The 27,582-nt window shown below is 50.7% G+C and overlaps 1 protein-coding gene across 1 annotated transcript in view; it reads right to left on the reverse strand.

The window, feature by feature from the left end:
• STK11 (serine/threonine kinase 11) overlaps positions 1–27,582 on the reverse strand; it is a 49,007-nt gene that overhangs the window by 11,998 nt on the left and 9,427 nt on the right. Inside the window, exons 3-7 of the mRNA XM_066604740.1 lie at positions 23,128–23,217; positions 20,732–20,864; positions 20,518–20,654; positions 18,330–18,457; positions 1,091–1,148 (exon numbers count right to left, since the gene is read on the reverse strand). Coding sequence (XP_066460837.1) covers positions 1,091–1,148; positions 18,330–18,457; positions 20,518–20,654; positions 20,732–20,864; positions 23,128–23,217 — 546 coding nt within the window. The remainder of the gene's footprint in view (positions 1–1,090; positions 1,149–18,329; positions 18,458–20,517; positions 20,655–20,731; positions 20,865–23,127; positions 23,218–27,582) is intronic.

Below are 27,582 nucleotides of genomic sequence, written 5' to 3' on the forward strand. Positions count from 1 at the left end.
CATATCCGAATATTTCCTCTAAGTGACCATTGTAAAAAAGCATATTGGCGGTCACTAAGGGGTTAAAGTTCTCTAGTTAAAGGGACGCTGACCATATTTTGGCAGCCCCTGAGCACCATCAGGTAGAGCTTGTCACACCAATCACAGTGATAGGTCTGCCATGTGAATCTGTGCAGTAGTTTGGGAGAAACTTACATTTCATTAGTAGCTCCCAGACACAGACAGACCTGCATATTCATGAGCTGCAGGCTAGCCACACCCACCCCACCCTCCAGCCAATGAGTGGCAGCTCTCTGTACACACAGTAATCTACAGACAGCAGTCAATGGCTGAAGGGCAGGGGGGTGTAACTATCCTGCATGAATATCCAGGACTACTTTAAAAGTAGTCCTCTATGCATGTGCTGCCACTAGTAAAATGTAAGTTTCTCCAAAATCACTGCACAGATACACCAGGGGATAGGGATAAAAAGCCGGCTGGTTTGGGGGCCCGGCTGCACACAGACAGCGAGTCATGATGAAGCGTTTGAGACCCGTGCACTTAATAAACTACTAAATGATGGAGACTCTTTGAGGCGGAGTACGTGCCAAACTACAAAGCCGATGTCCAGCGACTGACTGATTATAAAGCCGACCTGACACTATAGAGCTCTTGGTTAGGACAGCTGGTCCTCCTGTGCAGTTTAGTCTCATGGTTGGGCCTACATCCATGTGGGCTTCATGGCATACCCCACGGATCTACCACCAGAGTCTGATGAGCCCCCCTTTAGGGACGACTTGAGTCACACGGACCATTGCAGGGATTTCACGTTATGTTTAACAATACCGAAGTGTCAGACTCCTGCCGGCCGGCCCGTGATGGGCTAGTGGTCACCACCCGCAGGCTACATTCTTCTCCGGTGGAGGGGTCCGATAAAGATACTGGTGCTGCAGGGTCTATACATCCCAGCTGTACTGCCTGAACTCCTGTAATCCTCTGCTGAAACCACTTGTTACACATCTCATCTGACAGCAGCGTCCAACGTCTGTCCAACCAACTACTATTAAACAGGTCTGACATAACGAACATGAAACAGAAGGAAACGACTTACTTGTGTCGACGAATCTGCTGTATTGAAAACCTCTTGGTTGGGTCATATTCCAGCATTCCTAGAAGGAAAAGGAAGGATTTCAGATGTGAAGACCTGGAGGTGGCGTAGAACAAGAAGGTTCCCCACTCTTTGCACGCCGTCCGCTCACCTGACAAAGCCCCCTGAAGTAACGCTGAAGGCTGGTCTTAGATCTGCATCGTGCCGCTCCTATGAGCTCATTTTACTTCCTACTCCAAACACCATATTGCAACGTTGTGTCACCGCGGTGAAGGGGACACGGCGGCTACAAGAACACGGCGTTCCAGTACAAACGGATGTAGAATATTGGGAGACCCCACAGAGCTGCGGCCCCGTCACACACGAGAGCAGAGAGTCGGCCCCCGGGTGATCAGGTATTGATGGCCTATTTCGAGGATAAGTCATCAGGTTCTACAACCTGGATAACTCCTTTCAGACGGGACGCTCCAGGCAAAACTGGTACCCCATTACGCTTTGTGTAGGATGCAGGGCTTTACAGAGGACGACCCTCCACCCCGGCACTGGGATAATGCAGTGTCCGTTCTGCTTGAATGAAATTGAACATCAGGCAACATGATGGCTCAGGGGTTAGCACTGGAGTCCGGGGTTTAATCTCACCAGTATATACAAGTGCGCTCGTGTTACTGTCGTTAGTTATTCCTCTCTATCTGAAACTCCCGGCCTCTTCCTCCTCAGATAGGCATGTGATTTCAATTTTGACCCACGCAGATCTACTTGGGTTGATGTGCTCAGTTTTTAGTCAAATGCTCGGTTTGTGTGAAGCTGTTACATGAGCCTAGAGGGGGCACCGACCCTCCCATCACAGGCTATATTCACAAGGTTGAGTGCCAAGAAAGTCCGCCCGATAGCCCACATTGGTTTTTCACACAGATGCAAAGAGTTTAATTCAAAAACATCTCACATCACTTATGTGAAATTGTGATCTTCATGTATACGGTTCACACGCATTAGAGGATCACAACTGATTAGGATCGCAGAACTCATGTCACACAAGTATAATAGAGGAGATCACAATTCATCCTGCTGACTGTACATTTAAGTTCTGCAGCTCACTTAAAAAAACTATAGGAGCCAATAGTAAGAGGGGTTGTCAGAGCTGCAGCCCCTGTATAAAACCCATTCCCCATGCAGTAACAGACATATACCCACCTCTCCCCATTGTGTCCTGCACTGCTCGGCCCTCCACTCCTTGTTTACAGTCTGCAGTCCCACCTGGTTAATGGGATGACACAGGCGCTGTCGCCAACAGAGCTCAGGGAACGATTGCTGAGCGCCATTCTTGGCTGCAGCGCCTGCAAACAGGCTGGGGCAGCCCGTAAATGTGACGTCAGAAGGAGACCGAGGGAGCGTGGGGTGGGGGGTGGGGTGGGGGGTATAAGCCTACGTTATCGCATTGGGAAATGGGAGTTTACACAGGAGCAACTCCTCCTTTGAGATTGTTCCCCCCCCGACAGGGCAAAAAGGGTATAGCCTCCGCTTATGCATCATGGGATAGATGAGAATTTTACTTTCACCTTAAAAATCAATCCCATGATGCATTAGCTAGAGTCTAAACCATCAGTGCCTGCTGGGGGATAGGGGTGGAGTTTAAAGGGCTTCCTCAAAAACACATTTTTCCATCCTGCTGCACTCTGGAGGTTTCTTCTGTGTATTGCAGCCACTTCCATGCAGTGCAGCCTCCTGTCTGATGCTCATCAGACACCATTTTGAGGCTGAGATTTTTTACTTTCAGTTTCACATCATGGTTGAGCCCGACAGTACTAGACACGGGGCTGCACTGCATGGAAGTGGCTGCAATACACAAACCCTTCCAGGGTGCAACATGCAATGAAGTGAAGAGTGCAGGGATGGAAAAATATTTTCACAGGCGTGGCCCTTTAATAAATAATGAATCTAGAGAAGTTACCAAACTGCTGAGGGACATCGAAAGAATTTTGTTTCCCCCCATGAAGAAAAATTGTTTGCAAGTGTACAGGGGAGCTTCCTGAGAGCCAGCCGGGTGCAGGGGGGGGCCGGCCAATTTGGTGGACATGGTTTACTTTTAAACTGCATCTATGTAGTTTAACACTTGGTGACCGGATACACGGGCGACAGACAATCATTCCTTGACGTGGGGTTCACACTAACATCATGGCCTCCCTTTATAACGGAGCTATAGCAGCAATGCGGCTTAGTTATCAAACAGACCAGGAGATCTCAAAAGGTCTCCAATGATCAACAGATGGATGAATACTCTGCAGGAACCACGAGTGCAAGTACTACGAATTAACGAGGTCCAGCAGCCTCAAACCAAAATAGTAGAAATACAGCCCTTACTTTGTAGCATTTATTTGAAGTGTATAAGTCAAGAAAATGTTTGGGAAACTTTGAGTTCTCTGGATTTCTTAACGGTGGGGTGAAGTCCTAGTGAGTCGTGACTGACTGCTAGAGGTCACATTGTGACATTTCTTGGCAGACTGTTTTTGCTATTGCCTTCTTTAGTCATCTTTACCCCCAAGCCAGTTGGGTACTCCTTTTACCAACCTCGGAAGGATGGTAGGAAGAGTCCACCTTGAGTCGGCTACCTGAACCAAGCGGGGATTGAACCTGCAACCTTCAGGTGGTGAGCGAGAGCTTAGGACCGCATTCTGCTGCCTTAACACCCTGCACCACACGAGGCTCTTGGATTTCTTCATAAACAACTCTAAAAATGTATACTTCTGTGAGAAGTCGTTTGCCTTAACATGCAGTCGCTTACACAAGCAGGTAATATTTCATATTTGTCATCATGTGCTCGATCGTCGGTCGTTCAGGGACCGCACCAGTGAATGGGGACGAGGACTGTCATGCCTGCATAAAATGAACCAGCGATAAGCGAACTGTTTGCCGTTCATTCATTGGCCATGTTTACACTTAAAATTGTTCTGTGTTAAAGGGCCCGCAGGCAGCGGCGGCCGAACGGTAGACTACAATCTACTAGTCGGCTTAAACAGCCTGGTGGCCCAACATCAAGACCTACTGGTCCCAGTTTTGATTTGCCAATTTCAGCTCAGGAGATGGAAGACTGCCTACTGGTTGGCTGCACTCTGCACATGCGCCGGCTGCCCGGCACATGAAAGAGCTGGGGGGCGCGGGAGAGGCGAGTGCCCGGGCTGTTCTCTGCAGACGCTTGGGTCGGGTCCCGCTGCGAGAATTCTCGCAGCCGGATCCGACTTGGCCGTCTGCAGGCGGCCTAAGGCATCTGAAGGGGCATCAGCAGCAGCAGCATCTTCCAGATGTCATAGGTACATTTCTCCAGTCCTCCAACTCGAGCTTCACTTGGTCTCCCAACGTCATCTGAACATGCAAGTTTATTTCAGTCCGGAGAGGGAATAAGCGTCCGTCAGACAGCTACAGCGGTGGCTTATTTGTTCTAGAAAACCAGTAATTTACCATTAAGATCGATGGCCGGTCGAGGGCCGACACACAGAAGGTCCATCAGTGCCAACCATTCCAGTAGAGGTGGACTTGTTTGATAGTTTTTGCATTGGTTTTCAGAAGAGTCCCCCGAGTAACCCCGGACACAGAAACTGTATAGAAACGAGCGGAAACCCTCACAAGGACCCCAGTGTACCACCCAGCTGTGAGGCGGCTCTGAAGACTGGCGGCCGCAGCTCCAACCCGCGTCAGGAATGGATGCAAAGAAAACATCTGCAACACAATTCAGGCAACACGTTTCGCTCCTTCGGGACGGCCTGATGAAGAAACAGGTTTCCAGGACGGTATTCTCGTTTGCCCCATGAAATAAAGGGCAACATACTTACCTTTCCCGGTTTCCGAGTGTGCGCAAGAGCTTCGTATCTCTTCTTCTTGGTAATAGCTCTTAAACATCAGTTTGTCAGTATTATTCTTATGGCAGCCTCTTGGCTACAGATCTTTGATGGGTTACCCTTGTGTCGGGGTTTTGTCTTCCGTTTGGTGATACATGGTGTACCGGCACAATGACTAAGGAGACCTCACAAGGAGCTCAAGATGTTTTTGTTATTTTGTAAACTGTCTGTTTCACTGTGAAAGTCCAAGGGCCACAATATATACATGAGCTTGGAGGTATCACCGCCTGAGACATTTATGGCATATTGTCTGGTAGATGCAACCAGCCCTCCAGAGGGGGAGTCTGTACATGTGCCGCCCTCACCGTTGTAGATTCCCAGAAAAGAAAGGTACATTTACTATACTTTCACCTAAATTTTGACGTCATAGAAATATAAAAAGTATCGATCGGTGGCGATCCCACTGCCGAGATCACCACTGACTGCTAGAATGAGGGGGCTGCAGCTTTCACCTGAGCACTGTGCCCCACACCCCCCTTCCCTCCACCAAATTTGCTGCTTTGTGGCCCCTTCCGGCAGCTGCAGACGGCCCTCATGAAGGTCTATATAAAGTGCTGTGCACCTCTATGCGGGCCGTCTTCAGCTGCCGGAAGGGGCCGGAAGAGCAGCAAAGACAGCCAAAGGTCAGGTGAGCACTGCAGCCCCTCATTCTAGTGATCAGTGGGGGTCTTAGCAGGAGGACCCCATTGATCAATACTTTTCATATGTCAAATGTTAGCTGAAAGTGTAGTTCCACTTTAGGGACCCAGAGGTGGCTACATATTGCACCATTAGTGCTTACTAGAGATAAGCGAGTATACTCGCTAAGGCACATTACTTGAGCGAGTAGAGCCTTAGCCGAGTATCTCCCCGCTCGTCTCTAAAGATTCGGGGCCGCCGCGGGTGACAGGCGAGTTGCGGCGGGGAGCGGGAGAGGGAGATCTCCCCTCCGTTCCTCCATGCTATCCCCCGCCGGCCCCCGAATCTTTAGAGACGAGCGGGAAGATACTTTGCTAAGGCACTACTCGATGGAGTAATGTGCCTTAGCGAATATACTCGCTCATCTCTAGTACTTACCCATCTGTGCCCCTGAGCAGTGTACCACTACAGTCTAGCCTGGAAACTGCATGTGAGCAGCCACACAGACATTTCTGCATCTAGATGGTTGGCACCACACAGGATGGCATCGCGGGACGCATGTTGCCCCCTAGCCCACAGGTTGCATGCACCGGCTTCATACTTCTGTTCACCAGAACAACTTTGTCGGGATGCAGACTTCTTCCACATCAATAACCTTGATAGTGCGGCATCATTACCGGACGCTGGTGTGCTTGTAGGACAAGATCCTAGCTGCAAGCTCACCAATTCTGGTATCTGCTGTATATACCTAAAATGAGCTCCATAAAGCTGTGCCCCAACCACCGCACGCAGCGTTCTTGCCGCAGGGATTGTTGGCGTTCCTTCCCTACACGGGTTTTGCCATCGCTAGTCGTGACACTCAGGATCCGGACATGGAGGGCAGAGAACTTCAAGTATGTCGCCTCCAGCCTTAAAGGCACAGATGAGGCTCCACATCACTGGGCCCTTTTACACGGCACAATTGTGTGAACCATCATCAGATCCAGTGTGCAGCGCAGCGAGCGATCAGTGAGAAAGCTGCAGATTATTGCTGACCATTTTCAGGTGGACCTAAAGGTCATCGCTCACCCACTGCAAACCCTTTAGTATAAACCGGCATCACAGCAGCGGTGGAAGGCTGACCAGAGGCAGTTGTGATCCAACGAACCACCAAAAATATTGAATTACATTGCGTGTAGATGCAGACAAGCGAAGGATCTACCGCCGCTACGTCGCCGCTGGTTGCGTCCCATCCTCTGACGGTAGGAGGGATGCTGCACACAGACATGATTCACTGCGTGCCGCCTGCATGTCCGGTCGCACGCCTCACGTACACAATGACATTACATATTTGCCATGCACCATCTTAGCATGTATGTGCATCTAATACGTGCCAAAACAGAGCTTGCTGCGATCTTTATTGTGCGCATATTTCACGAAATGTGATTGGCAGCACGGGCATCTATGGCAGATTGGTACAGCGTATTCAAAACCCATATGTGGAATATGCTGTATCAACACGGTCATGTGATGGAGTCCTTAGGCTCCATGTATAGGGTCCACATTGTACCCCTATATAGTGTCTGCGTACAACGCTGAACACTCGTTCTCCACCAGGCGCCGCGCCGCGCGGGGAGGTCCGCTCTGTTACCCGGCTTCTATACTCTACGGAGTCCGATAGGGTGGAGGACCTGCAGGGAGTGTGCCTGCAGGTCCTGCACTGTCGGTGGGTCCGACTACTTCCTGTAGACCAGTGTATTTGTACCAACTACTACATGGAGGCGCCGACGGCCCGACACTACAAAGTCTTTTAGATTAACTGGAAAAATTAGTTTCCTTTGACAACGAGCTGCTTGGTAAATAATAGCCGCTCCAAGAGCGCAGGATGACGGGGAGCGGCGGGCCGACCAATCGTAGGCCTCAGAGGGGGCTATTTGTAGCCGTCTTATTCCCAGCAGTGAGAGGATGCAGCTTTTATCTTAGGAGATTATTCAGGAAAGCTATTTGGATTCCGCCGGCGTGAGGGCTTCTCTGCAGCCGCTGCCATCCCGCCGCCCACACAGACACGCAGCTCTGCACCACTGAATGAGAGCTTTACATTAATAACCTCGCCGGAGTTTGCCATGAATGAAAATACGTCAGAGCCGCTTCTGGAGCGCCGGTGGAGGGGGCCAGATCACAGATTAGCCTGCAGGTGAAGGCTGCTCTGGTGCAGCAGCGCCCCTTACTGCACAGCAACGGTAATGCGGAGTCTCCGCGGCATCACTGCTCTATCCAGCCATGAAGCGATGCTCTGCGGTCCCTGTTGTCCAGGCAGACAAGTCCTTGTAACGGCAGTTATGGAGGGCTCATACTAGGACCAGTTTAGGGACCACCATTCACCACGAGCCCTCGTGTCGCCTCCAGACTCAACCACTCGGCTCTTAAGGAGAGTCACTTCTTCTTAGAACAGAGCTGCAGAAGCAGTTTGGCCCCAAGTTATTCTGCACCTCCCATATGCCCCCGCCACAGACCCCCCACTATCCCCACCATTTTATCACTTACACCATTCCAAGGCAGTTCTACTCCGCCGCCCCCGCGCTACGGAAAATACACAAATTAGACCAATTATCGGTAAAAAAGAACAAAAATGAAGGCTAACGTTCTGTGTGAACCGGCCAGTGGCTGGGCGACAAACGGGAATTGGTCACTTCTCGCTCGGCATGTTTTCAGCTGGCATAAAGTTGGCTCCTTCACTTGTCACTCCGCTTACATGGCGCTCGTTCAGTCCTTCTCCCTTACATGGCGCTCGTTCAGTCCTTCTCCCCCCCTTACACGGCGCTCGTTCAGTCCTTCTCCCCCCCCTTACACGGCGCTCGTTCAGTCCTTCTCCCCCCTTACACGGCGCTCGTTCAGTCCTTCTCCCCCCCTTACACGGCGCTCGTTCAGTCCTTCTCCCCCCCTTACACGGCGCTCGTTCAGTCCTTCTCCCCCCCTTACACGGCGCTCGTTCAGTCCTTCTCCCCCCCTTACACGGCGCTCGTTCAGTCCTTCTCCCCCCCTTACACGGCGCTCGTTCAGTCCTTCTCCCCCCCTTACACGGCGCTCGTTCAGTCCTTCTCCCCCCCTTACACGGCGCTCGTTCAGTCCTTCTCCCCCCCTTACATGGCGCTCGTTCAGTCCTTCTCCCCCCCTTACATGGCGCTTGTTCAGTCCTTCTCCCCCCCTTACATGGCGCTCGTTCAGTCCTTCTCCCCCCCTTACATGGCGCTCGTTCAGTCCTTCTCCCCCCCTTACATGGCGCTCGTTCAGTCCTTCTCCCCCCCTTACATGGCGCTCGTTCAGTCCTTCTCCCCCCCTTACATGGCGCTCGTTCAGTCCTTCTCCCCCCCTTACATGGCGCTCGTTCAGTCCTTCTCCCCCCCTTACATGGCGCTCGTTCAGTCCTTCTCCCCCCCTTACATGGCGCTCGTTCAGTCCTTCTCCCCCCCTTACATGGCGCTCGTTCAGTCCTTCTCCCCCCCTTACATGGCGCTCGTTCAGTCCTTCTCCCCCCCTTACATGGCGCTCGTTCAGTCCTTCTCCCCCCCTTACATGGCGCTCGTTCAGTCCTTCTCCCCCCTTACATGGCGCTCGTTCAGTCCTTCTCCCCCCTTACATGGCGCTCGTTCAGTCCTTCTCCCCCCTTACATGGCGCTCGTTCAGTCCTTCTCCCCCCTTACATGGCGCTCGTTCAGTCCTTCTCCCCCCTTACATGGCGCTCGTTCAGTCCTTCTCCCCCCTTACATGGCGCTCGTTCAGTCCTTCTCCCCCCTTACATGGCGCTCGTTCAGTCCTTCTCCCCCCTTACATGGCGCTCGTTCAGTCCTTCTCCCCCCTTACATGGCGCTCGTTCAGTCCTTCTCCCTTATATGGCGAATGTGAAGGATTTCGTGTCAGAACGAGCGAACGATTTATCTGCCGGTATAAACAGTCTGCAGGAGGACAGACGGCGGTCGCTCAAGCGATCAACTGGCTCTAAATGGTCCCCAGGGCCACTCCCAGAAGTGTTCGGAAAACGCCGCGTTATCGTCAGCCGATGACGTCACCATTCTGTCCCCTCCCGGGGGCGTAAGCAGCATGTAAAACCCCGCGCACAACACTAACGCATTCAATGGGGAGCGTAGAACGTGAAAAACGCACGGCAGCGCTGGAAATAGAACGTGCGTGCTCAAACCGCTGCGCCAACACACTTGTCTGAGAGGCCCCAGTGAGATAAATGGAGGCTCAGCGTAGCTTTTAGTGGGCGTGGAAGACACCCGTTAGACACCAAGAAAACAAAAAACACTCATTTACACTTTTCTCCGGCGACGGTGTAGGGCGCTTCTATACGGAAGGATTGTTTAAGCAAACAGCAGTGACCGGCTCCGCCGCCGCTCGGATGTTGGTTTGCGTTTGAACTGAATGGGAATCATTCGCAGCTCCTTCGTCATTCAGTTTCTGCAGGCATATAACGGATCGTCGGTGCGTTCGCTTGTCCTCATGTCTGAACCGCTGAGCGAACGTGAAACACTGATTGCTTGAGCGAACCAGCGGGTGACGTCATCAAACTAAAGGGTGCCGTCTAAGAGGAGCCGTATTCCCGTCTCCCTACACAACACACCCAACTGCTCCGGCCCACCGGGGGGGAAGGTCCTGGCGGGGTATCACATGATCCAGCCGACCGTATCCGTGGATCTCTGGTTTGTTTGAAAAGTGGGAAAATAAATCCTTAAAAAGTGGAACCGTCGGGGCTACAATCCAAGCGTCAGTATTTACGGCACGTTGCGGCGGCACTATTCGGCGGGCCTGGATCTGCAATGAGACTTCTGAATGAGCGCCAATGTATAAGAGAATGGCTCCTCAACGGAGAAGGTCTTCGAGAAGAGAGTCATGTCCGATGACAGCAAGTTTGGTGTGGCTACTAAGTGGGCCGGCAGAGGTAATGCCAAGACCTGGAGCAGGCGGCTTCCTCCACACTAGCCCACATAAATGGTTTGTACTCTGATTGGGCCCCCGTCACTAGTGGGGGCCACAGGGCTCAGTATTAGGCCCCATTCTGTTCAATATATTTATCAACGACCTGATAGAGGGGCTGCACAGCAAAATATCAATATTTGCAGATGATACAAAATTATACAATATAATCAATGCAGCGGAGGACAATGTGCGGCTACAAACGGACCAAGATAAGCCGGGGGGGGGGGGGGGGGGGGGGGGATGGTGAATGGAGGTCAATGTGGATAAATGTAAGGTTCTGCACATGGGCAGGAGAAACGGATGTCACCAATATACACTAATTGGGGTACTGCTAGGGAAAAGTGATATGGAAAAAGACCTGGGGGTACTAGTGGATTATAGACTAAACTGGAGTAACCAATGCCAGTCAGCTGCTGCAAAAGCAAATAAAGTTTTGGGATGCATTAAAAGATGTATAGGGGCGAGGGACGAGAACATTATCCTCCCACTATATAAGGCACTAGTCAGGCCTCACATGGAATACTGCGCACAGTTCTGGTCACCGGGGCTCAGGAAAGAGGTCACAGTGCTGGAGGGGGTTCAAAGAAGGGCAACTAAACTAATACATGGAATGAGGGACTGGAATACCCAGAGAGGCCCCAAAACTGGGATTATTCACCCTGGAAAAAAGACGGCTAAGGGGCGACCAAATAACCATGTATAAGTACATGAGGGGACAATACAAGGATCTCTCCCAGGATCTGTTTACACCCAGGACCGCGACGGTAACAAGAGGACATCCGCTACGTCTACAGGAAAGCAGGTTTCATCACCAACACAGTAGAGGGGTTCTTTACTGTAAGAGCAGTTAGACTGTGGAACTCTCTGCCTGAGGATGTGGTGATGGCAAAATCCATAGAGGAGTTTAAGAGGGACTTGATGTCTTTCTGGAGAAGGATATTACAGGATATAAATATTAGGTTAATTGTTAATCCGGGTATACAGGCAGGTAGGAACTATTAGAGGTTGATCCAGGGAACAGTCTGATTGCCATTAGGGAGTCGGGAAGGAATCTTTTCCCCAAAAGGGCTAATTGACTTCTGGCCTTGGGGTTTTTTTGCCTTCCTCTGGATCAACAACCAAGTAGGCTAGACAGGCTGGACTAGATGGACATTGTCTTCATTCAGCCGTACGAACTATGTTACTATGTTCTCCATCGCCAGGTACTGGTCTTTCTTCTACAGTATCTCCCATTACTAGTAACACGTCCCATACAGATCGGAGCCACCGCGTTACATTTTGCAATAATGTATCCACCACCACAGACAGGACGGCTGACCATGGGGCAAGCCATGTACAGATAGATGGCATTGGCTGCCGCCTGGAATCTCTGCCAGGGCTCCATCTTCTCCAAAGCCAAGCTTGCAGACAATGCCTACGCGGTGGAGTTTTGTCTGACAAAGGTCTAGGACATTTGTGAACCAAGAAACCAGTCAGCCCACAGAAGCAGGCGACTCCCTACAGCATGACCACGAGTCGGGGCCGCTGCCGAGCTGGCATTGTGCCACTGGGGTGGTGACGGTTGCTAGGCAACTGCCCTTCTTATAATAAAGGGCTGAACAACAGAAAAATATATATAGCGCACATCTGTTTAAGAAGTCAGCGCACTTTGGGCCAACTTGTATTAATAGGATGGGCAAATCACTTTACCGACAGTGACACTTGTGCAGTCTAACATGCCGGCCACTAGGGGGCTCCCTTCTATTTATATACCCACTTCTTGCAAGTACTACCCAGCTCTAATAGAGATAATATGGATAGCAACAGTGTTGTCTGATACTTCCAATAGAAGTCTATGGGAGCAGGGGGCAGGGAGGTAGAGGAAGCAACTTCAACAGGAGACACTTATGCAGAATCTTCCTCCAAAAATTATAAGATCAATTAAGAGACACGACATAATGCCAAGACGTTGTATGTGGCAGGATCCGCGGGACAAGCCAGGAGCTCCAAGAGTACAATTAGGACGATTCGTTTAGATCAACAACGGACGGAAGTCAGTAACAAAAATGGACCTTAATGATCAGGATTCTAGAGGAAACAAAAACAAAAACACGACTTTGCTCAGAAAAACTGGACTGAGCCGTAACCCCTTAAGAGCGAAGCGCTGTAAATTTACAGCGCTTGGTCCTGGGCTTTAATCCCGCCTGATAACAGAAATATGGTGTGGGATTAAAGCCACTGTACCTGCAATCAAGCAGAAGCAAGTCGAGTTCTGGGCTGTTCGTCACAGCTGAGAACCCAGAGGAGAAGGGAGAACAGGTTTTAACCCCTTCTGCCTTCCTTTCCCGGGTACACAGCACTCAATGAATGCTATGTACTAAGAAATGTAAGTGTTTCTTCCACTACGTGAGCCGGCAATCGTGTGACCGCTGGGTGCCCCTAGCACAGCAGAGCTGCAGGGTCCTAGGAGACCCCGATCAGCTCTGCCAGTAACCATTGTCACTACAGGGGATGTTTTCTCTGTAATTGGGTCTCCTATGGATGCCCCAGCTACAGCGGGAAAGTGTCAGATAAAAAATCCCATGTGAATGACCCCCAGAGGTGTTACGAGACACGGGGATCAGAGAGTAAAAAAGAAATAAATGTAACACATTACAGAATAAAATAAAAATATATACATAAAAAAAAGAAGAAAATAACCGAAAGCAGGCGCCAACCAAACGCTGCCATAGGAAAACGACCACATTGTTAAAATCCCTAAAAAGCGTCTGGTCCTTAAGGTACAAACAGTCCTCCCTTACGCCTCGTTATGCTGCAGCAATTAGGTTCTATTGAACCTAATAGCTCAATGTTCACACCGTTGGAGTCAATGGAAGCCAGCCGTCATGCTATACTTCCGCAGTCAGCACAGCGCAAGTGTTGCGTGAATATGCGTCCCCGCCCACCGAGTCATGCAGGACAACTTGTATTTTCAAATGGTACCATTTAATGTACTAAAGAAAGCTTTAAAAAAAAAACGTAAGGCCTCCCTCACACGGCGTTTGCAGAGACGCAGCGTTTGTCAACGCTGCGTTACTGCAGATTCCGCCCCGTTTCAGCAGCTCGGCTGAAAACGCAGCCAAGAATGCTGAAAAGAAGAAAAAAAAAAAAAGCAATACTCACCTAGCCGCTGCAGTCCGGGTCGCGGCCGCTGGTCTCTGCTGCTGATCCGGGCTTCCTCGGCACTCCCAAGTCTATTGCCGGAGGCCAGGTTTGAGAACCCCGCCTCCGGCAATAGAGTGCTGTGATTTGGCATCGAGCAAGCACCAACAACCAATCACAGCCCTTCATTGACTGTCTCAGCCAATCAGAGCTTGCCGGCGCTGATTGGCTGAGACAGTCAATGAAGGGCTGTGATTGGGCATAGAGCGTGCCGACAACCAATCACAGCACTCTATTGCCGGAGGCGGGGTTCTCAAACCTGGCCTCCAGCAATAGACTTGTGAATGCAAGGGAAGCCCGGATCAGCGGCAGAGACCAGCGGCCGCGACCTGGACTGCAGCGGCTAAATGAGTGATTTTCTTTTTTTTCTCTACCTAGCTGGGACTTATTTTCGGGGTAGGGCTTCTATTGCAAGCCCTCCCCCCGAAAATCGGCGAGTGGTTAACGCTGCCAAAAGCGCGGCACCAAGTGTTGCCGCGTTTTAAGCAGAGCTAAAACCGCTGCCCATTTATTTCAATGGGCGACGCAGGGCTGAAAACGCCCCAAAATAGAACATGTATCGCTGTCAAAGCGCAGCGTTGGGAGGCGCTGTGTTTTCAGCCCTGTGTGAGCAGCCCCATTGAAATGAATGGGAATGTTGTACAGCGTTTAGCGCTGGGCTGAAAAGGCATATAAAACGCCCCGTGTGAGGGAGGCCTAAGAGGTGTGAAAACAGGGGGACCCCCCACCACCACATGCTACCGCCATCTTAGAGGGGGGGGATATTAATGTAAATTATCTTCTGCCGCCATGACTATTAGTTGAGGGCTGGTTCGGCAGGACATCTCGTAGTTCCTATTGGTCCCGTTTTGGTGGACGTGTGACTTTTTGATCCCTTAAATTCCTTTTCTTGTACATTGAGCACCCAAAAAAAAAACAACACAATTCTGCTGTGTATTTTTTTCGGCCGGGTTCATCATGAGGGATAAATATTGCTTCGCTGCGACCAGAGAAGTCCAATCTTATTTTATTACTGGAAAGCGCTGCGGAATAAGTTGGCGCTATACGAATAAGATTTATTTTTATTTTCTTCAACAGCCATGAGCAAGGGCGTCAGGATCAACCCCAGATCCATTCAAACACCAAACCTCCGTGACGCAACTGTACATCAGGGAGCGTTAAGGGGATTAAAGAATCAATCTTACACATACTACAAGCGTGGCATATGATAGTCAACGCTTATTGCATGACAAGAACAGAGGGACACATCCTAACCAAAGCAACTCAAAATGATATTGTCTGACTAGACAGCCAAGTGTGTAAAGGCATCCCAGAACTACTACTCTACATAAGGATGTCACTTCAGGGAGAAAGCGTCTTATACAAACTTACAAACAGGAGGTTGAAGGCTACCTTGGATAAGACCAGGTGAACATTATACTCCTAAACTTGAAGCTCAGGTTCTCCTCACCTTGTTCTTATGTCATCAGAACAGTTTTATCTCCGACTTCCAGAAGGTATTTGATAGTGGAGACCCCTTACTGAAGGCATATAATGAGGGCACAGGCTTTAGTCCATCTACTGACTTCTCCACTGAAGACTGGAAGTTGTAGAACCAAAGAATATAAACCAAGCCCACCGACCCACGTGGATGGCCCATATTACAGCTACACATGACTGGGCTCTCCCCGTCTTCACCGCCCATCTCATAACTCCAAGCCAGGAGTTTAGACTCTGCTCCCGCTTGTCCTACTTTGGGGCTGGCAACTCGCAATCAGTAGCAACAAATCAGCCCCTGTAGCTCCATGGAGGGAAGAGTTGGTGGGCCACACGCCAAAGCCCAGAAGCTATAGTGCCCAAGCTCAGGAGTGAATTGGGGCAGAGAAAAAAAAAAAAGCCCTCTTCACCCCTCCGGACCAGAGTGTGGTCATCAGCTCCTGGGTTTGGAAAGAGCAATCACCATTACGCTGCCTGTCCACGGGCGGGTTTGAATTGGGTTTCCCGCGGCCATAATCTGGCTGCGGGGAACACAGTGAACGTTCTCTATAGCGTTGCTATCAGTGCTTCTCTGGTCACAGCATGCTGCGATTCTCCCCGGTCAGCCTGTCAGCCGGCTCCTGCTCCCGGGCGGTGGTATCCCGTCGCAGGATACCGCAACTCTTGTGAACAGGCAGCCTTAGTTTTGCATTCTCGCAGGGTTAAAGCAAGGTTGGAATCTAACAGGTCATCCCAGGTGATCGCACACAGGACTGGCCGCAGATACAAGGCGGCACCCATTTCTTCCCCTAACTTTAATCAGCGGTTATACTGGGCAGCACCTATCTTACAACACACCTGAAAGTCCATCTGCTAATGGAAGCACCACTAGATAAACAGGAGGTGACATACTGCTCAGGTTCAGTAACCCAGAGGGCACTGCACCACTAAGGGGCGCTCACATGTCTGCAGGTGGGATCCCACCAGGACAGAATTTCTCTTCTGGACCCCCAAGACAGAGAGCAGATTATGCCAGGCTTACCCAGTGGTAACCTCTGTGCCCATAGAGTTTGGGGGAGAGGGGCCTGGAAATCCCCTACCGTATGGATCTGGAGGACTCTTCCCAACCTGTCCCATGGACAGGAAGCCGTAACTAGGAAATGGACTTCCCTTTCCCCATCTGGGTGAGAGGGAAGTTATGGAGGGCAGAGGGGAAAACTGGTGAAAAATACAGGAAACAAGTTATGTGAGGTCAGAAATAGTGTTATTCCTCATCGAGGCCGCAGCGTACGCTGAAGAGTCACATGGAACAGCAGGAACACTAATTATACATTTAAGCCCCATTTAGACAACGATTATCGCTCAAAAGACGGCTTTAGAGCAATAATCATTGTATCATTTACAGCGCAAGATGATCGCTCAAATGTTGTGATCACCTTGCGCCCCACAGGATGCAGAGAACAGGAGGGGGGGGGGGGGGGCGCTTGTTCTCTGCATCCAGCTGTTCCCCGCTAGGAGCGCCCGGTTGTCATACAGCCAAGCGCTCGGAGCAGAGGAGGCAGAAGACAAGCAGGGTGTCCGCCCTTGTCTTCTGCATCCAGCCGTTCTCTGTTCGGAGCGCCCGGGTGTTATACAGCCGACTGCTCTGACCGGGGGATGAAGAACACAACTGGACCGCTCTGTCCTTCATACCCCGCCTGTTATCAGGGTGCGGGATGAGACAATAGTATCCGCTGTATATCCCTGATGAGGCTCCACGTTAGCACGCTGACAGACAACGATGAGCGACGGATAACGAAAACTGCAGGATGTCAGCGCAGCTACACAACGATTATTGCTCAGACGGCTTTAGAGTAATAATCGTGTCTAAATGAACCTTTAGGAAGGACAAGTCCTCCAGGCAGGTCCCTTTATCACACGTTTACTATATCCGAACGCGACAGGAACTCTCATGGTCATCAGCTTGCAGACCGCTTGCCACGGGTGGTTAGACTAGATCAGCCCATTCTCTCCTATGCAAATACCAAATGAGCAAGGCTTGAACATAAATGCATATAAAAGTCTGCGAGAGATCAGCGTCACATGGGAGTACGGAGGACATTCTGCAGCAGTACAGAGTAGTCCTACTGGGGCCGAGGGAAGCATACATACCAGAAGCTGGAGCCACGTCTGTCTCCATCCTTCTCCCTCCACCATAGACTTCTATGGGCAGCATGGCTTTACTATGAGACTACAGCAAGCCAAAAGCAAGACACACACAGACACAGACACACACAGACACACACCCCATCTGTCACTAGATGGGCACTGCAAACAACAGGTATTGGCCAGCGAATCAGAAGTTAGACTCGCAGCGCCCGGCACTTTAGTGCAGCTTTCAGCACAAAAACAAAGTAATGTTAGTAAATAAAGCGGATTTGCGCCCTCGCTAGTTCTCACAATGTTCAGATAGCGCCATCCTACACGGAACCATCATAGTTTGAGAAAAAAATGGGATGGTGTAAATTTGAACATTTTATACAGCAAACGCGAAGGACAGAATATTCGCAGGCGCAATTCTGAACGAAACTGAATAACTTCTGCAGTAAACGCTTTGTTTGCCCGAAAAATGGATTTCTCGCCCCACGCTAAAGGAGCCTAATGCTTCCTTTACCCGACTGTCCGGTAAACGAGCGAGCGACCTCACTGATAGTTGTTCGCGCAAGACACGTAGACCAGCCGATCACGGACGAAGCATCGCTCACTTCTCGCTCAGCTCTTCACACTCTAGATGACGCGGGGAGCGTTTAGACGCAGCGAGGGGTCAGCGGACCAGCAAGGATTTTTACGCTGGCTGAAAGTGAGCGACAAACGAAGTAAATGGCGGCTTCGCATTCGGACGTAACAACGATCGTGCATTTTTGTGCGGTAATCGTCCCGTGTGAGTGGCCCCCGAGGGACTGGATTCAGCTCTGGACGTTTATCATACACATTCAAGGCCATTCGTTAAGCAATCACATTCAAGTTTATGGGTCATCAGCTGTGATGGCCATGAGGCGGCGGCCGGACCTGGAGCGCGGCACAGGCTGGACAGTAGGACTGCGGTTATAGTCCAATGAGGCGCTCGGGACCCCCCTTCTCATGCGCAGCACCCGTGTACTTACCCCTCAGCAGGTCAGATAGCAGCGGCCCACATTCTTCTGGAATCGAGTAGTCTCCCTTTCCAATGTTCTCAAACAGTTTGTATATATTATCCCCCTCGAAGGGGTACAGCCCAGTAGTGATATTATACCTGCAGAGAGACGAGTCAGCACATGTTATAATAACAGAAACACTAAAGAGGACCATCATTAAAAAACGGTTCAAACGAGCCAAACTGAACGATTACACTGCGCAGCACGATAGCTGTAAGGGATAAGCAGCCGGCGGCGCAGTGACTGCAGTGCTGAACGATTACACTGCGCAGCACGATATCTGTAAGGGATAAGCAGCCGGCGGCTCGGTGACTGCAGCGCTGAACGCAGATATGAGGGCCGCTTTTTTCTGCCACGTGAGGTTTACCAATTATGGGGAATAAGGTCATCCAATCGCCGCTGTTGGAAATCTATAATTAATCCAGTCGGCTCGTTATTAGCCTTGGTGAATAAAAACAAAGTGACGGCGATCACTGCTACACCGCGCTGACTGAGCACTGTAGGTCACATACAGGGGCGGATCATCCACCAGTAAGTGGTCATTAATGAACTGGGCTTAACCAGCGAACATCAGACCATTTTGCAAAATTTAGCAACAATATGGCTGAGCGGCGCAGATGTGTGAATAACCCAGATAATCACTGCTATGTCTGCGGACAGTTCCCAACAAGGACACAGCGGGGGACAGCCTTGGTAACGTGGGCCTATCACAAGCATCTCGGAATACAGCTTGGTGACCAAGATAAGAAGTGGCACTGCACAACAACTGTGTGTCATGTAACACCCATCTCACACGGAGGCTGCAAGGCAAGAGCGCCATTCCCATGGTATGGCGAGAACCAAGAGACCACCATACTGAAATACCAAAGGCTTCTGCAAGAAACCGGAAGATACCATTCTGTATCCAGATATACCTGCTGCAATACCTCATCATGCGTGTGTGTGTGTGTATGTGTGTGTGTGTATGTGTGTGTGTGTATGTGTGTGTATGTGTGTGTATGTGTGTATGTGTGTATGTGTGTATGTGTGTGCATGCGTATGTATGTATGTATGTCTTACTGCAGTGTGTAACACACGATTGTACATTGTGCGACAAAACACACTAATGTGAACAACCCACTGAAATCAATTCGAGTTCTATTCACTGCATGTTCCGCACAGAAGACATCTCAGTCACTGAAGACCGTTAGAGGGAAGTGCAATCCGAATATGATGGGCGAGGAAGTCCGGATCCAATACTCATCTTCCACCAAGAACAGTTGAGCAGTAACATTACAGCTCGTCCAAACTGATCATTTTAAGTCAAGGATGGTTTGTAACTTGAAAGTGAGACAAGGTGCTGCTACCGTGTCTCCCTGAAAATAAGCCTCTGTCTTATATTAATTTTTGCCCCAAATAAGGCACTAGGTCTTCTTTTTGTGGGATGTCTTCTACTTACCTTGCAGGCTCGGTCTGGGCCCTCCCGTTGGTCTTGAGCACTGCTAAGCTGGTCTGATTATACTTCCCTAGCAGCGCTCGAGAACCAATCACAACCATCACTTCCTGGAGGCGGGATTTATGAATTCCGTAAGCAGGAAGCAATCTCCTGTGGGCGACCGAGGACTGCAGCAAGTGCGCTAGAGCTCTGCTAGGCAATGTATTTTAACACGTAGTAAAGCTAGGGTTTGTTTTCTGGGTAGGGCTTCTATTTCAAGCCTCACCAAAAGTCAAGGTAGGTCTTATTTTCAGGGAAACAGGGTAGTATTCAACATTACCAGTGGGATCAGCAGGTTTTAATTTTCCATAAACATATTAGTTTTTTTTTTAAACTTGTTGCACAGCGTTATTGTTCAGTGTAAACGTGATTCAACGACAACCGAGAATTGCGCGCCTCAGTTGCATTTAATCCCCGTGTCACATAGGAGTGTGGAGAAACAATAGCGGTGTTCAGGCGCGGCTCTCCAACGAGTCGACAGCCAGTGGGAATGTGGCACACCCAACGAGATGCTCCCGATTCCCAACGATGATTTGCCTGGCTAAACAGGCTGCACGAGCGCGAATGAGCTGGCGATGATGTCACATGCTCGGTCGCGCAGGCAAACAAGAATGGTGAGGTCCTCTTTTGGTGAAAGGGGGGCCATAAGAGTGCGTAGTGTTTAAGGGTAAAGCATAAACTTACAAGGTAACTCCTGCCGACCAGATGTCCACTTTGAACCCTGAGAAGGTGTCGAGGCCATTTGCAATTTCTGGAGGCTGAAAGGCTGGGGACCCCTGACTGGTCCTGCAAGTATCACCCTCTGCAAATGGATGTAAGGCCTGTAGGGAGAGAGCGCGTTACTCCATACTGTCCAACTGCCCAAGTACAAGCGACACCCTATACCCCTGAAACTTACCTCCGCAACACCCAGATCTGAGATTTTGAGCGTCCCGTCCGTTGTGAGCAGCAAGTTACCAGGTTTGATGTCTTTATGTACAATGCCCTGACTGTGGAGATACTCGAGACCATCTACAAGCTGGCAAAAATACCTTATGGACAGAGATGGAAAAATAAGGGTTAAAGTCCCACACAAATCATGGAAGTCCATGCAAGTTTAAGGCTCCGCTCACATCTGCATCAGAGGCTCCGGGGAGACGTATCCAAAAACATCAGATCAAAGCACAATGCTGCCCCATCTCACCTGGAAATACAGCAGCAGCATAGCAGGCGCTGGGCATTGTAGTCGCCAGGATCCGTGCGGGCCGGTCGCGCAACAGATCCATTTACTGCAGATGTTTTAAAATTTGTTGCCATGAAGGAGCAGAAGAAGGAATACCCCAAAGCAGATGTGAAGATGGCCTTAGATGGAGAAGCCAGACCCCACCAGGGTGCGAACACCTACATACCCCAAAGCAGATGTGAAGATGGCCTTAGATGGAGAAGCCAGACCCCACCAGGGTGCGAACACCTACATACCCCAAAGCAGATGTGAACATGGCCTTAGATGGAGAAGCCAGACCCCACCAGGGTGCGAACACCTACATACCCCAAAGCAGACGTGAAGATGGCCTTAGATGGAGAAGCCAGACCCCACCAGGGTGCGAACACCTACATACCCCAAAGCAGATGTGAAGATGGCCTTAGATGGAGAAGCCAGACCCCACCAGGGTGCGAACACCTACATACCCCAAAGCAGATGTGAACATGGCCTTAGATGGAGAAGCCAGACCCCACCAGGGTGCGAACACCTACATACCCCAAAGCAGATGTGAAGATGGCCTTAGATGGAGAAGCCAGACCCCACCAGGGTGCGAACACCTACATACCCCAACGCAGACGTGAACATGGCCTTAGATGGAGAAGCCAGACCCCACCAGGGTGCGAACACCTACATACCCCAAAGCAGATGTGAAGATGGCCTTAGATGGAGAAGCCAGACCCCACCAGGGTGTGAACACCTACATACCCCAAAGCAGATGTGAACATGGCCTTAGATGGAGAAGCCAGACCCCACCAGGGTGCGAACACCTACATACCCCAACACAGATGTGAACATGGCCTTAGATGGAGAAGCCAGACCCCACCAGGGTGCGAACACCTACATACCCCAACGCAGATGTGAAGATGGCCTTAGATGGAGAAGCCAGACCCCACCAGGGTGCGAACACCTACATACCCCAAAGCAGATGTGAAGATGGCCTTAGATGGAGAAGCCAGACCCCACCAGGGTGCGAATACCTACATACCCCAAAGCAGATGTGAACATGGCCTTAGATGGAGAAGCCAGACCCCACCAGGGTGCCGACACCTACATACCCCAAAGCAGATGTTAACATGGCCTTAGATGGAGAAGGCCGACACCACCAGGGCGCGAACACCTACATACCCCAAAGCAGATGTGAACATCGCTTTAGATGGAGAAGCCAGACCCCACCAGGGTGCGAACACCTACATACCCCAAAGCAGATGTGAAGATGGCCTTAGATGGAGAAGCCAGACCCCACCAGGGTGCGAACACCTACATACCCCAACGCAGATGTGAACATGGCCTTAGATGGAGAAGCCAGACCCCACCAGGGTGCCGACACCTACATACCCCAAAGCAGATGTTAACATGGCCTTAGATGGAGAAGGCCGACACCACCAGGGCGCGAACACCTACATACCCCAACGCAGACGTGAACATGGCTTTAGATGGAGAAGCCAGACCCCACCAGGGTGCGAACACCTACATACCGCAACGCAGATGTGAACATGGCCTTAGATGGAGAAGCCAGACCCCACCAGGGTGCGAACACCTACATACCGCAATGCAGATGTGAACATGGCCTTACATGGAGAAGCCAGACCCCACCAGGGTACTGACACCTACATACCCCAACGCAGATGTTAACATGGCCTTAGATGGAGGGGACCGACCCCACCAGGGTGTGAACACCTACATACCGCAACGCAGATGTGAACATGGCCTTAGATGGAGAAGCCAGACCCCACCAGGGTGCGAACACCTACATACCCCAACACAGATGTGAACATGGCCTTAGATGGAGAAGCCAGACCCCACCAGGGTGCGAACACCTACATACCCCAACACAGATGTGAACATGGCCTTAGATGGAGAAGCCAGACCCCACCAGGGTGCTGACACCTACATACCCCAACACAGATGTGAACATGGCCTTAGATGGAGAAGCCAGACCCCACCAGGGTGCTGACACCTACATACCCCAACACAGATGTGAGGATGGCCTTAGATGGAGAAGCCAGACCCCACCAGGGTGCTGACACCTACATATGAGGTCCTGTACCTACCCATGTGCCTGAAAGATAGGAAATCGTTTCTCGGGTACGCTGTCCAGCATCTCCTGCATCCCGCAGACGCAGTACTCCATCACCATATACGTACACGGCCGGTTAAGGAAGATCACACCAAAAAAGGACACAAGAGAATACAAAAGTGAATGTGAGCGGGCGTTTTATTCATTACATCTGAGCCATGTGACAAACTGCAATACAGGAGGGCATGGAACACGGACTGAGCCGGACGTCTACAAGCACGCCACTTAAAGGGATTATCCAGGATTACATTACTTTCAGAAACAGCACCACAGCTGTCCACAGGTTGTGTGTGGTACTACAGCTTAGCCCCATGCATTGAGCAGCAACACCAGAGAGATGTGACATGGGCTCTAATCTGTCACCAGGCTCCCATGTTCTGCTTATCCTGAATAAGGGCGAGTGCGGAGGAACGTACCTGCATGTAAGCTGCACCCCTCTGGCCAATATTATTAGTTGCGTTGCAAAGAATTTAAAGCACAATGAAAATAAATGTCACTTTTCCATTACCGATTTTAAAATGGACAGTTGCCATGCGGGGTCAGTAGGGTGCAGAGAAGAGGCAGGACAATGGCTGTGGATCTATTCTGTTGTGGGTGGAGTTTGCTCTGTCACTTCGTTCTGAACTTTGTTACAGCATTTCAGTCCACAGCTGGGGCTGCAGAACAATCCCGCCTGTAACCTCCAAGAGGAAGTCATGGACCAGTTCTCCTGCATCTTCTCTACACCCTACTGACCCCGGTAAGGCAACATACTGGGTTACCGCAGCTATGACCGCACTGGTCGTTAGCCGGTAGTGTCACCAAGTCACTACAACAGTCTCCGCTATTGTAAAGCCCAGAGGCGCGACCCCCACAAACCTGTTCAACACGTTCTAATAAACAAGCGTCACGATTTTCCCGACTCCGTAGAGCCCCTTCATTCTGGTCATCAGCGATGATCTAAGGTCTTCGCACGTCTTCAGGACAGTAATGGGCTTGTCGGGTGCATTTATATACATCCCCCATTAGTACCGGCCTACATTGGAGGGTCAGAACTGCTGCTGATGGTAAGCGATATTTGTGCGCGATATACCCCCTTCATTATAAATGCTGCAGTACTCCACAGCCACCCGCCGCACGGAAGGAGGACCCTGCCAAGCAAATCCCCACAACTTTCCACCAAGTTTTACCCAACTACCACTACGGCCGCGTTCAGGTACGGACTACGGCAAATCCTAGGAATTGTTTCAAAGAATCCACAGCAGAGATTCAATATTGAAACGCCGAGGTCGGCCATGTTGTGCCAGCAGATCGGCAGGTGATCAGCCCCATCGTCATTCCATAGTGTAAACCGGGGCTTCTCCATGAAGACAACTTGGAGATCTGCAGAGAGAACAAGAGTATAAGATACCCGCACAATGTTGGTAGATTGTGCCAGGATCTTGGCGCAGATGCTAACATGTTATTGGTGGGAATTGTACGGGTGCGACGGCCAGCACGGTTACTGCATCTTGGTGGTAAGACCGCTGGCACAGGATCCGCGCCTTCGTGGCTCGTCTGGTGATCACTGAACAACATTGCTGGCGACAGTGAGGCTTGGGCAGAAGTTAGGACTTCACCTCATAAGAGGGGTACATTGAAGAAAGTGCCGCTTCAGAATTCGTCAATGATCCAATTTGGAATAAGAAAATCCTTGCGTGTCGATCAGTGGGGTCTCGGATAAAACGGGACTGGTTTTGGGTTAGTACTTGTCGCCGAATAGCAATCAGCGCTGTGGAAGGAAACGAATCACCAGCAATCAAGCTGGTTTCACAGAGAAGGTTCCACCACAGATCCGGCTGAAAGAGTGCTGCATGCAATGCTTCACCTGCGCGGACCTACCTATAGGCAATGGGGTCTGCCTGACGCTACCCGGGTCATCCAGAGACTGAGCCGTTCGGCGCCGATGTCAAAGCACCCCAAGAACGAGCAATTACTGTTAAAACTGCGCCGTGGAAAGAGAAGAGTTGGAAGTCACGCTAATGGAAAAAAGTGGTGTCAAGTGAAGCTGCAGGAGCCGCGAGGAGGCTGCGATGCGAGTTATTAGGCTTACCACCCCGGATGCAGCTTTTGACCCCATAAGTGACGGTTAAACTCCTTACTTTTGGCGAAGCAGTTTAAGAAACGGAATTCTGAAGACTGGAAACCAACGTTGTCTGATGAGCCAACGACAAACGATGGACAGTCGTTACTTGTATTTAAGGAGGAAGCAGGGGAAGAAATCCTAGAAGAACGTGCTGTCCAACGCGTTAAACTTCTGGACTGATGGCCAGGAGGGTCCGGGGGAGTATCTCGGTAAGAGGGTCCAGCTCATCGACAGGCAGTAAGAGGAATGACGGATCCAGAATCGGAATGCGATTGAGAATCACCCATTTAATCGGCTGAGTGATGGGGATTTGTAAGGTAAATGCCGCGGTCATGACGGAACGGCTTGTTGGTGCCCCCTCTGCACACGTCCCACCAGCTCCACCGCTCAGGACCAACTGCTTCATAGCTACTGCACTTAGTCATGAAACACATATAGAGTCCATCATCCCGAGTGTCCAGGATGTCACCCGGGCAGCCAACCCGAAGCCTTGGCAGAGAGCTGGAGCTTGCCAACCCTGCCAGCAAGTGGGTCTGTTTAGATAGTGTGCCCGCAGGTAACAGGCGTTGAAGCCAACACCGGATGATGCCACTCATTGCAGTTGGCACATAACTTGGGCACGATGACTTCAACAGCAAATGCTTTCCCTATGGATCTAGTCAAAAAGTGCGCCTGTTCAGGTCTGTACGGTCTACAACATGTGCGAGGTCTCAGACAAAGACCTAGAAGACACGCCACAAGCGGCCCATTGATTTCATACACAAGTACCAGCGCACACGCTTCATCATGTGTCTTTACACGCTGCCATTGACTTTCATTACCGCATGTAATACGGGCCAAAACAGGACACGCTGCCATTTTCTTCACGTCTGTGGAAACCGCAGGTCTGAACACCCCATTCAAATGGGTGGGGATTATGTGTGTACAATACGCAGCGTATACACGCCCGTGTGAATGAGCCCTTGAAGTGGGCAAGATGGCGTATACCGATTTTTGCCGGGTCCGCACTCTTGTTTTCCGCGTAGTGAAGTCTGCAGTGAAAGCACGTCTAGCTTCACAGAATAAGCTGCGGCATGTGCGAGGAATCACACCGTCTGTGGCCAATCTAGGCCTTGTATCCTGAAGTTATCACTAGAGGGGCAGTAAGTCACTCACCGTTAGCTCCAGCAGCAGGTGGGAGCTTCTCCCTCCTCTCCATACACTTCTACGGGAAGCACGAGTCCTCCCTGCGTTCCATCTCCATTACTAGAGACAGGCGTTACTTAAGGGTCGACGGCCAATCAGCAGGGAGACCGCTGCGGATCAGCATTTTGAAAGGGATTTTTCAGCCCAAAAACATTTTAGGTAAATATTAACCCCTTAAGGACCAAGCACAGAAAATTTACAGCTCTTGGTCCTGCGCCTTAATTCCAGCCGATAGAAATACAACGTGGGATTAAAGCCTCTGTACCTGCAATCAAGCAGGAGCAGGTCGGGTCCTTGGCTGTTAGTCACAGGCAAGAACCCAGAGGGGAAGGGAGACATGGTTTTTAACCCTTTCTGCCTTCTCCTTTCATGGGGATATAGCGCTCAGTGAGAAGTATTACATCCACTATTTGGCCTAGTGATCATGTGACTGCCGGGATCCTCTGGCACAGCAGAGCTGCAGGGTCCCAGCAGACCCCGATCAGCTCTATTAGTGACTGATATCACTACAGGGGATGTTCTCCCTCTAACTGGGGCTCCTATGGATGCAGGTCTTATAGGATGTCATCGGGATCATGGGTGTGTAAAAAAAAAAAATATATAAAAATAGTCCTGTGTGTCAAGGATCGGCTGCTGAGGGCATCTGGCCACCTCATGGTGACCAGGAGTCTACCAAAGACCAGGCGGCTCCTCTTCACACCGAGCGAGAAGCCGCTCAGCAGTTGTACCGTCTCAGTGAGGGAATCGAACAACTAGCGACCACTGGGTGACTTCTCGCTCGGCGCCATCAGGGGCCGTGTCCCCACGGCTGACAGCCGCCAGTTTGATCGATCATTTAGGCAGCCATCGACCCGGGAAAAGGTCCCTTTAGACACAAATATGCCAGCAGCCGCCGTCACAATGTGCAGTGCGGCTGGTCATATGAGGTTTAGGATGTGTGGCGCCTCCAGTAGCTTGCGCCATTTGACGATGGAGAGCACATACTGACATCTGAACTAAAACCACAGCAACCAATCAGCAACTGGCGTAAATCGACCTCTGTGAAGTCAGCACCCCATCTTTCAAAGAAGTTAATCTTTCTTCAAAAGTTCTGGATGCCCCCCAAAGAGTTCGTGCGTTCCCTCTTCATTTTAAAAATGG

The sequence above is a fragment of the Eleutherodactylus coqui genome, chromosome 5 (genome assembly GCF_035609145.1).
Source record: "Eleutherodactylus coqui strain aEleCoq1 chromosome 5, aEleCoq1.hap1, whole genome shotgun sequence".
NCBI classification, from domain to species: domain Eukaryota; kingdom Metazoa; phylum Chordata; class Amphibia; order Anura; family Eleutherodactylidae; genus Eleutherodactylus; species Eleutherodactylus coqui.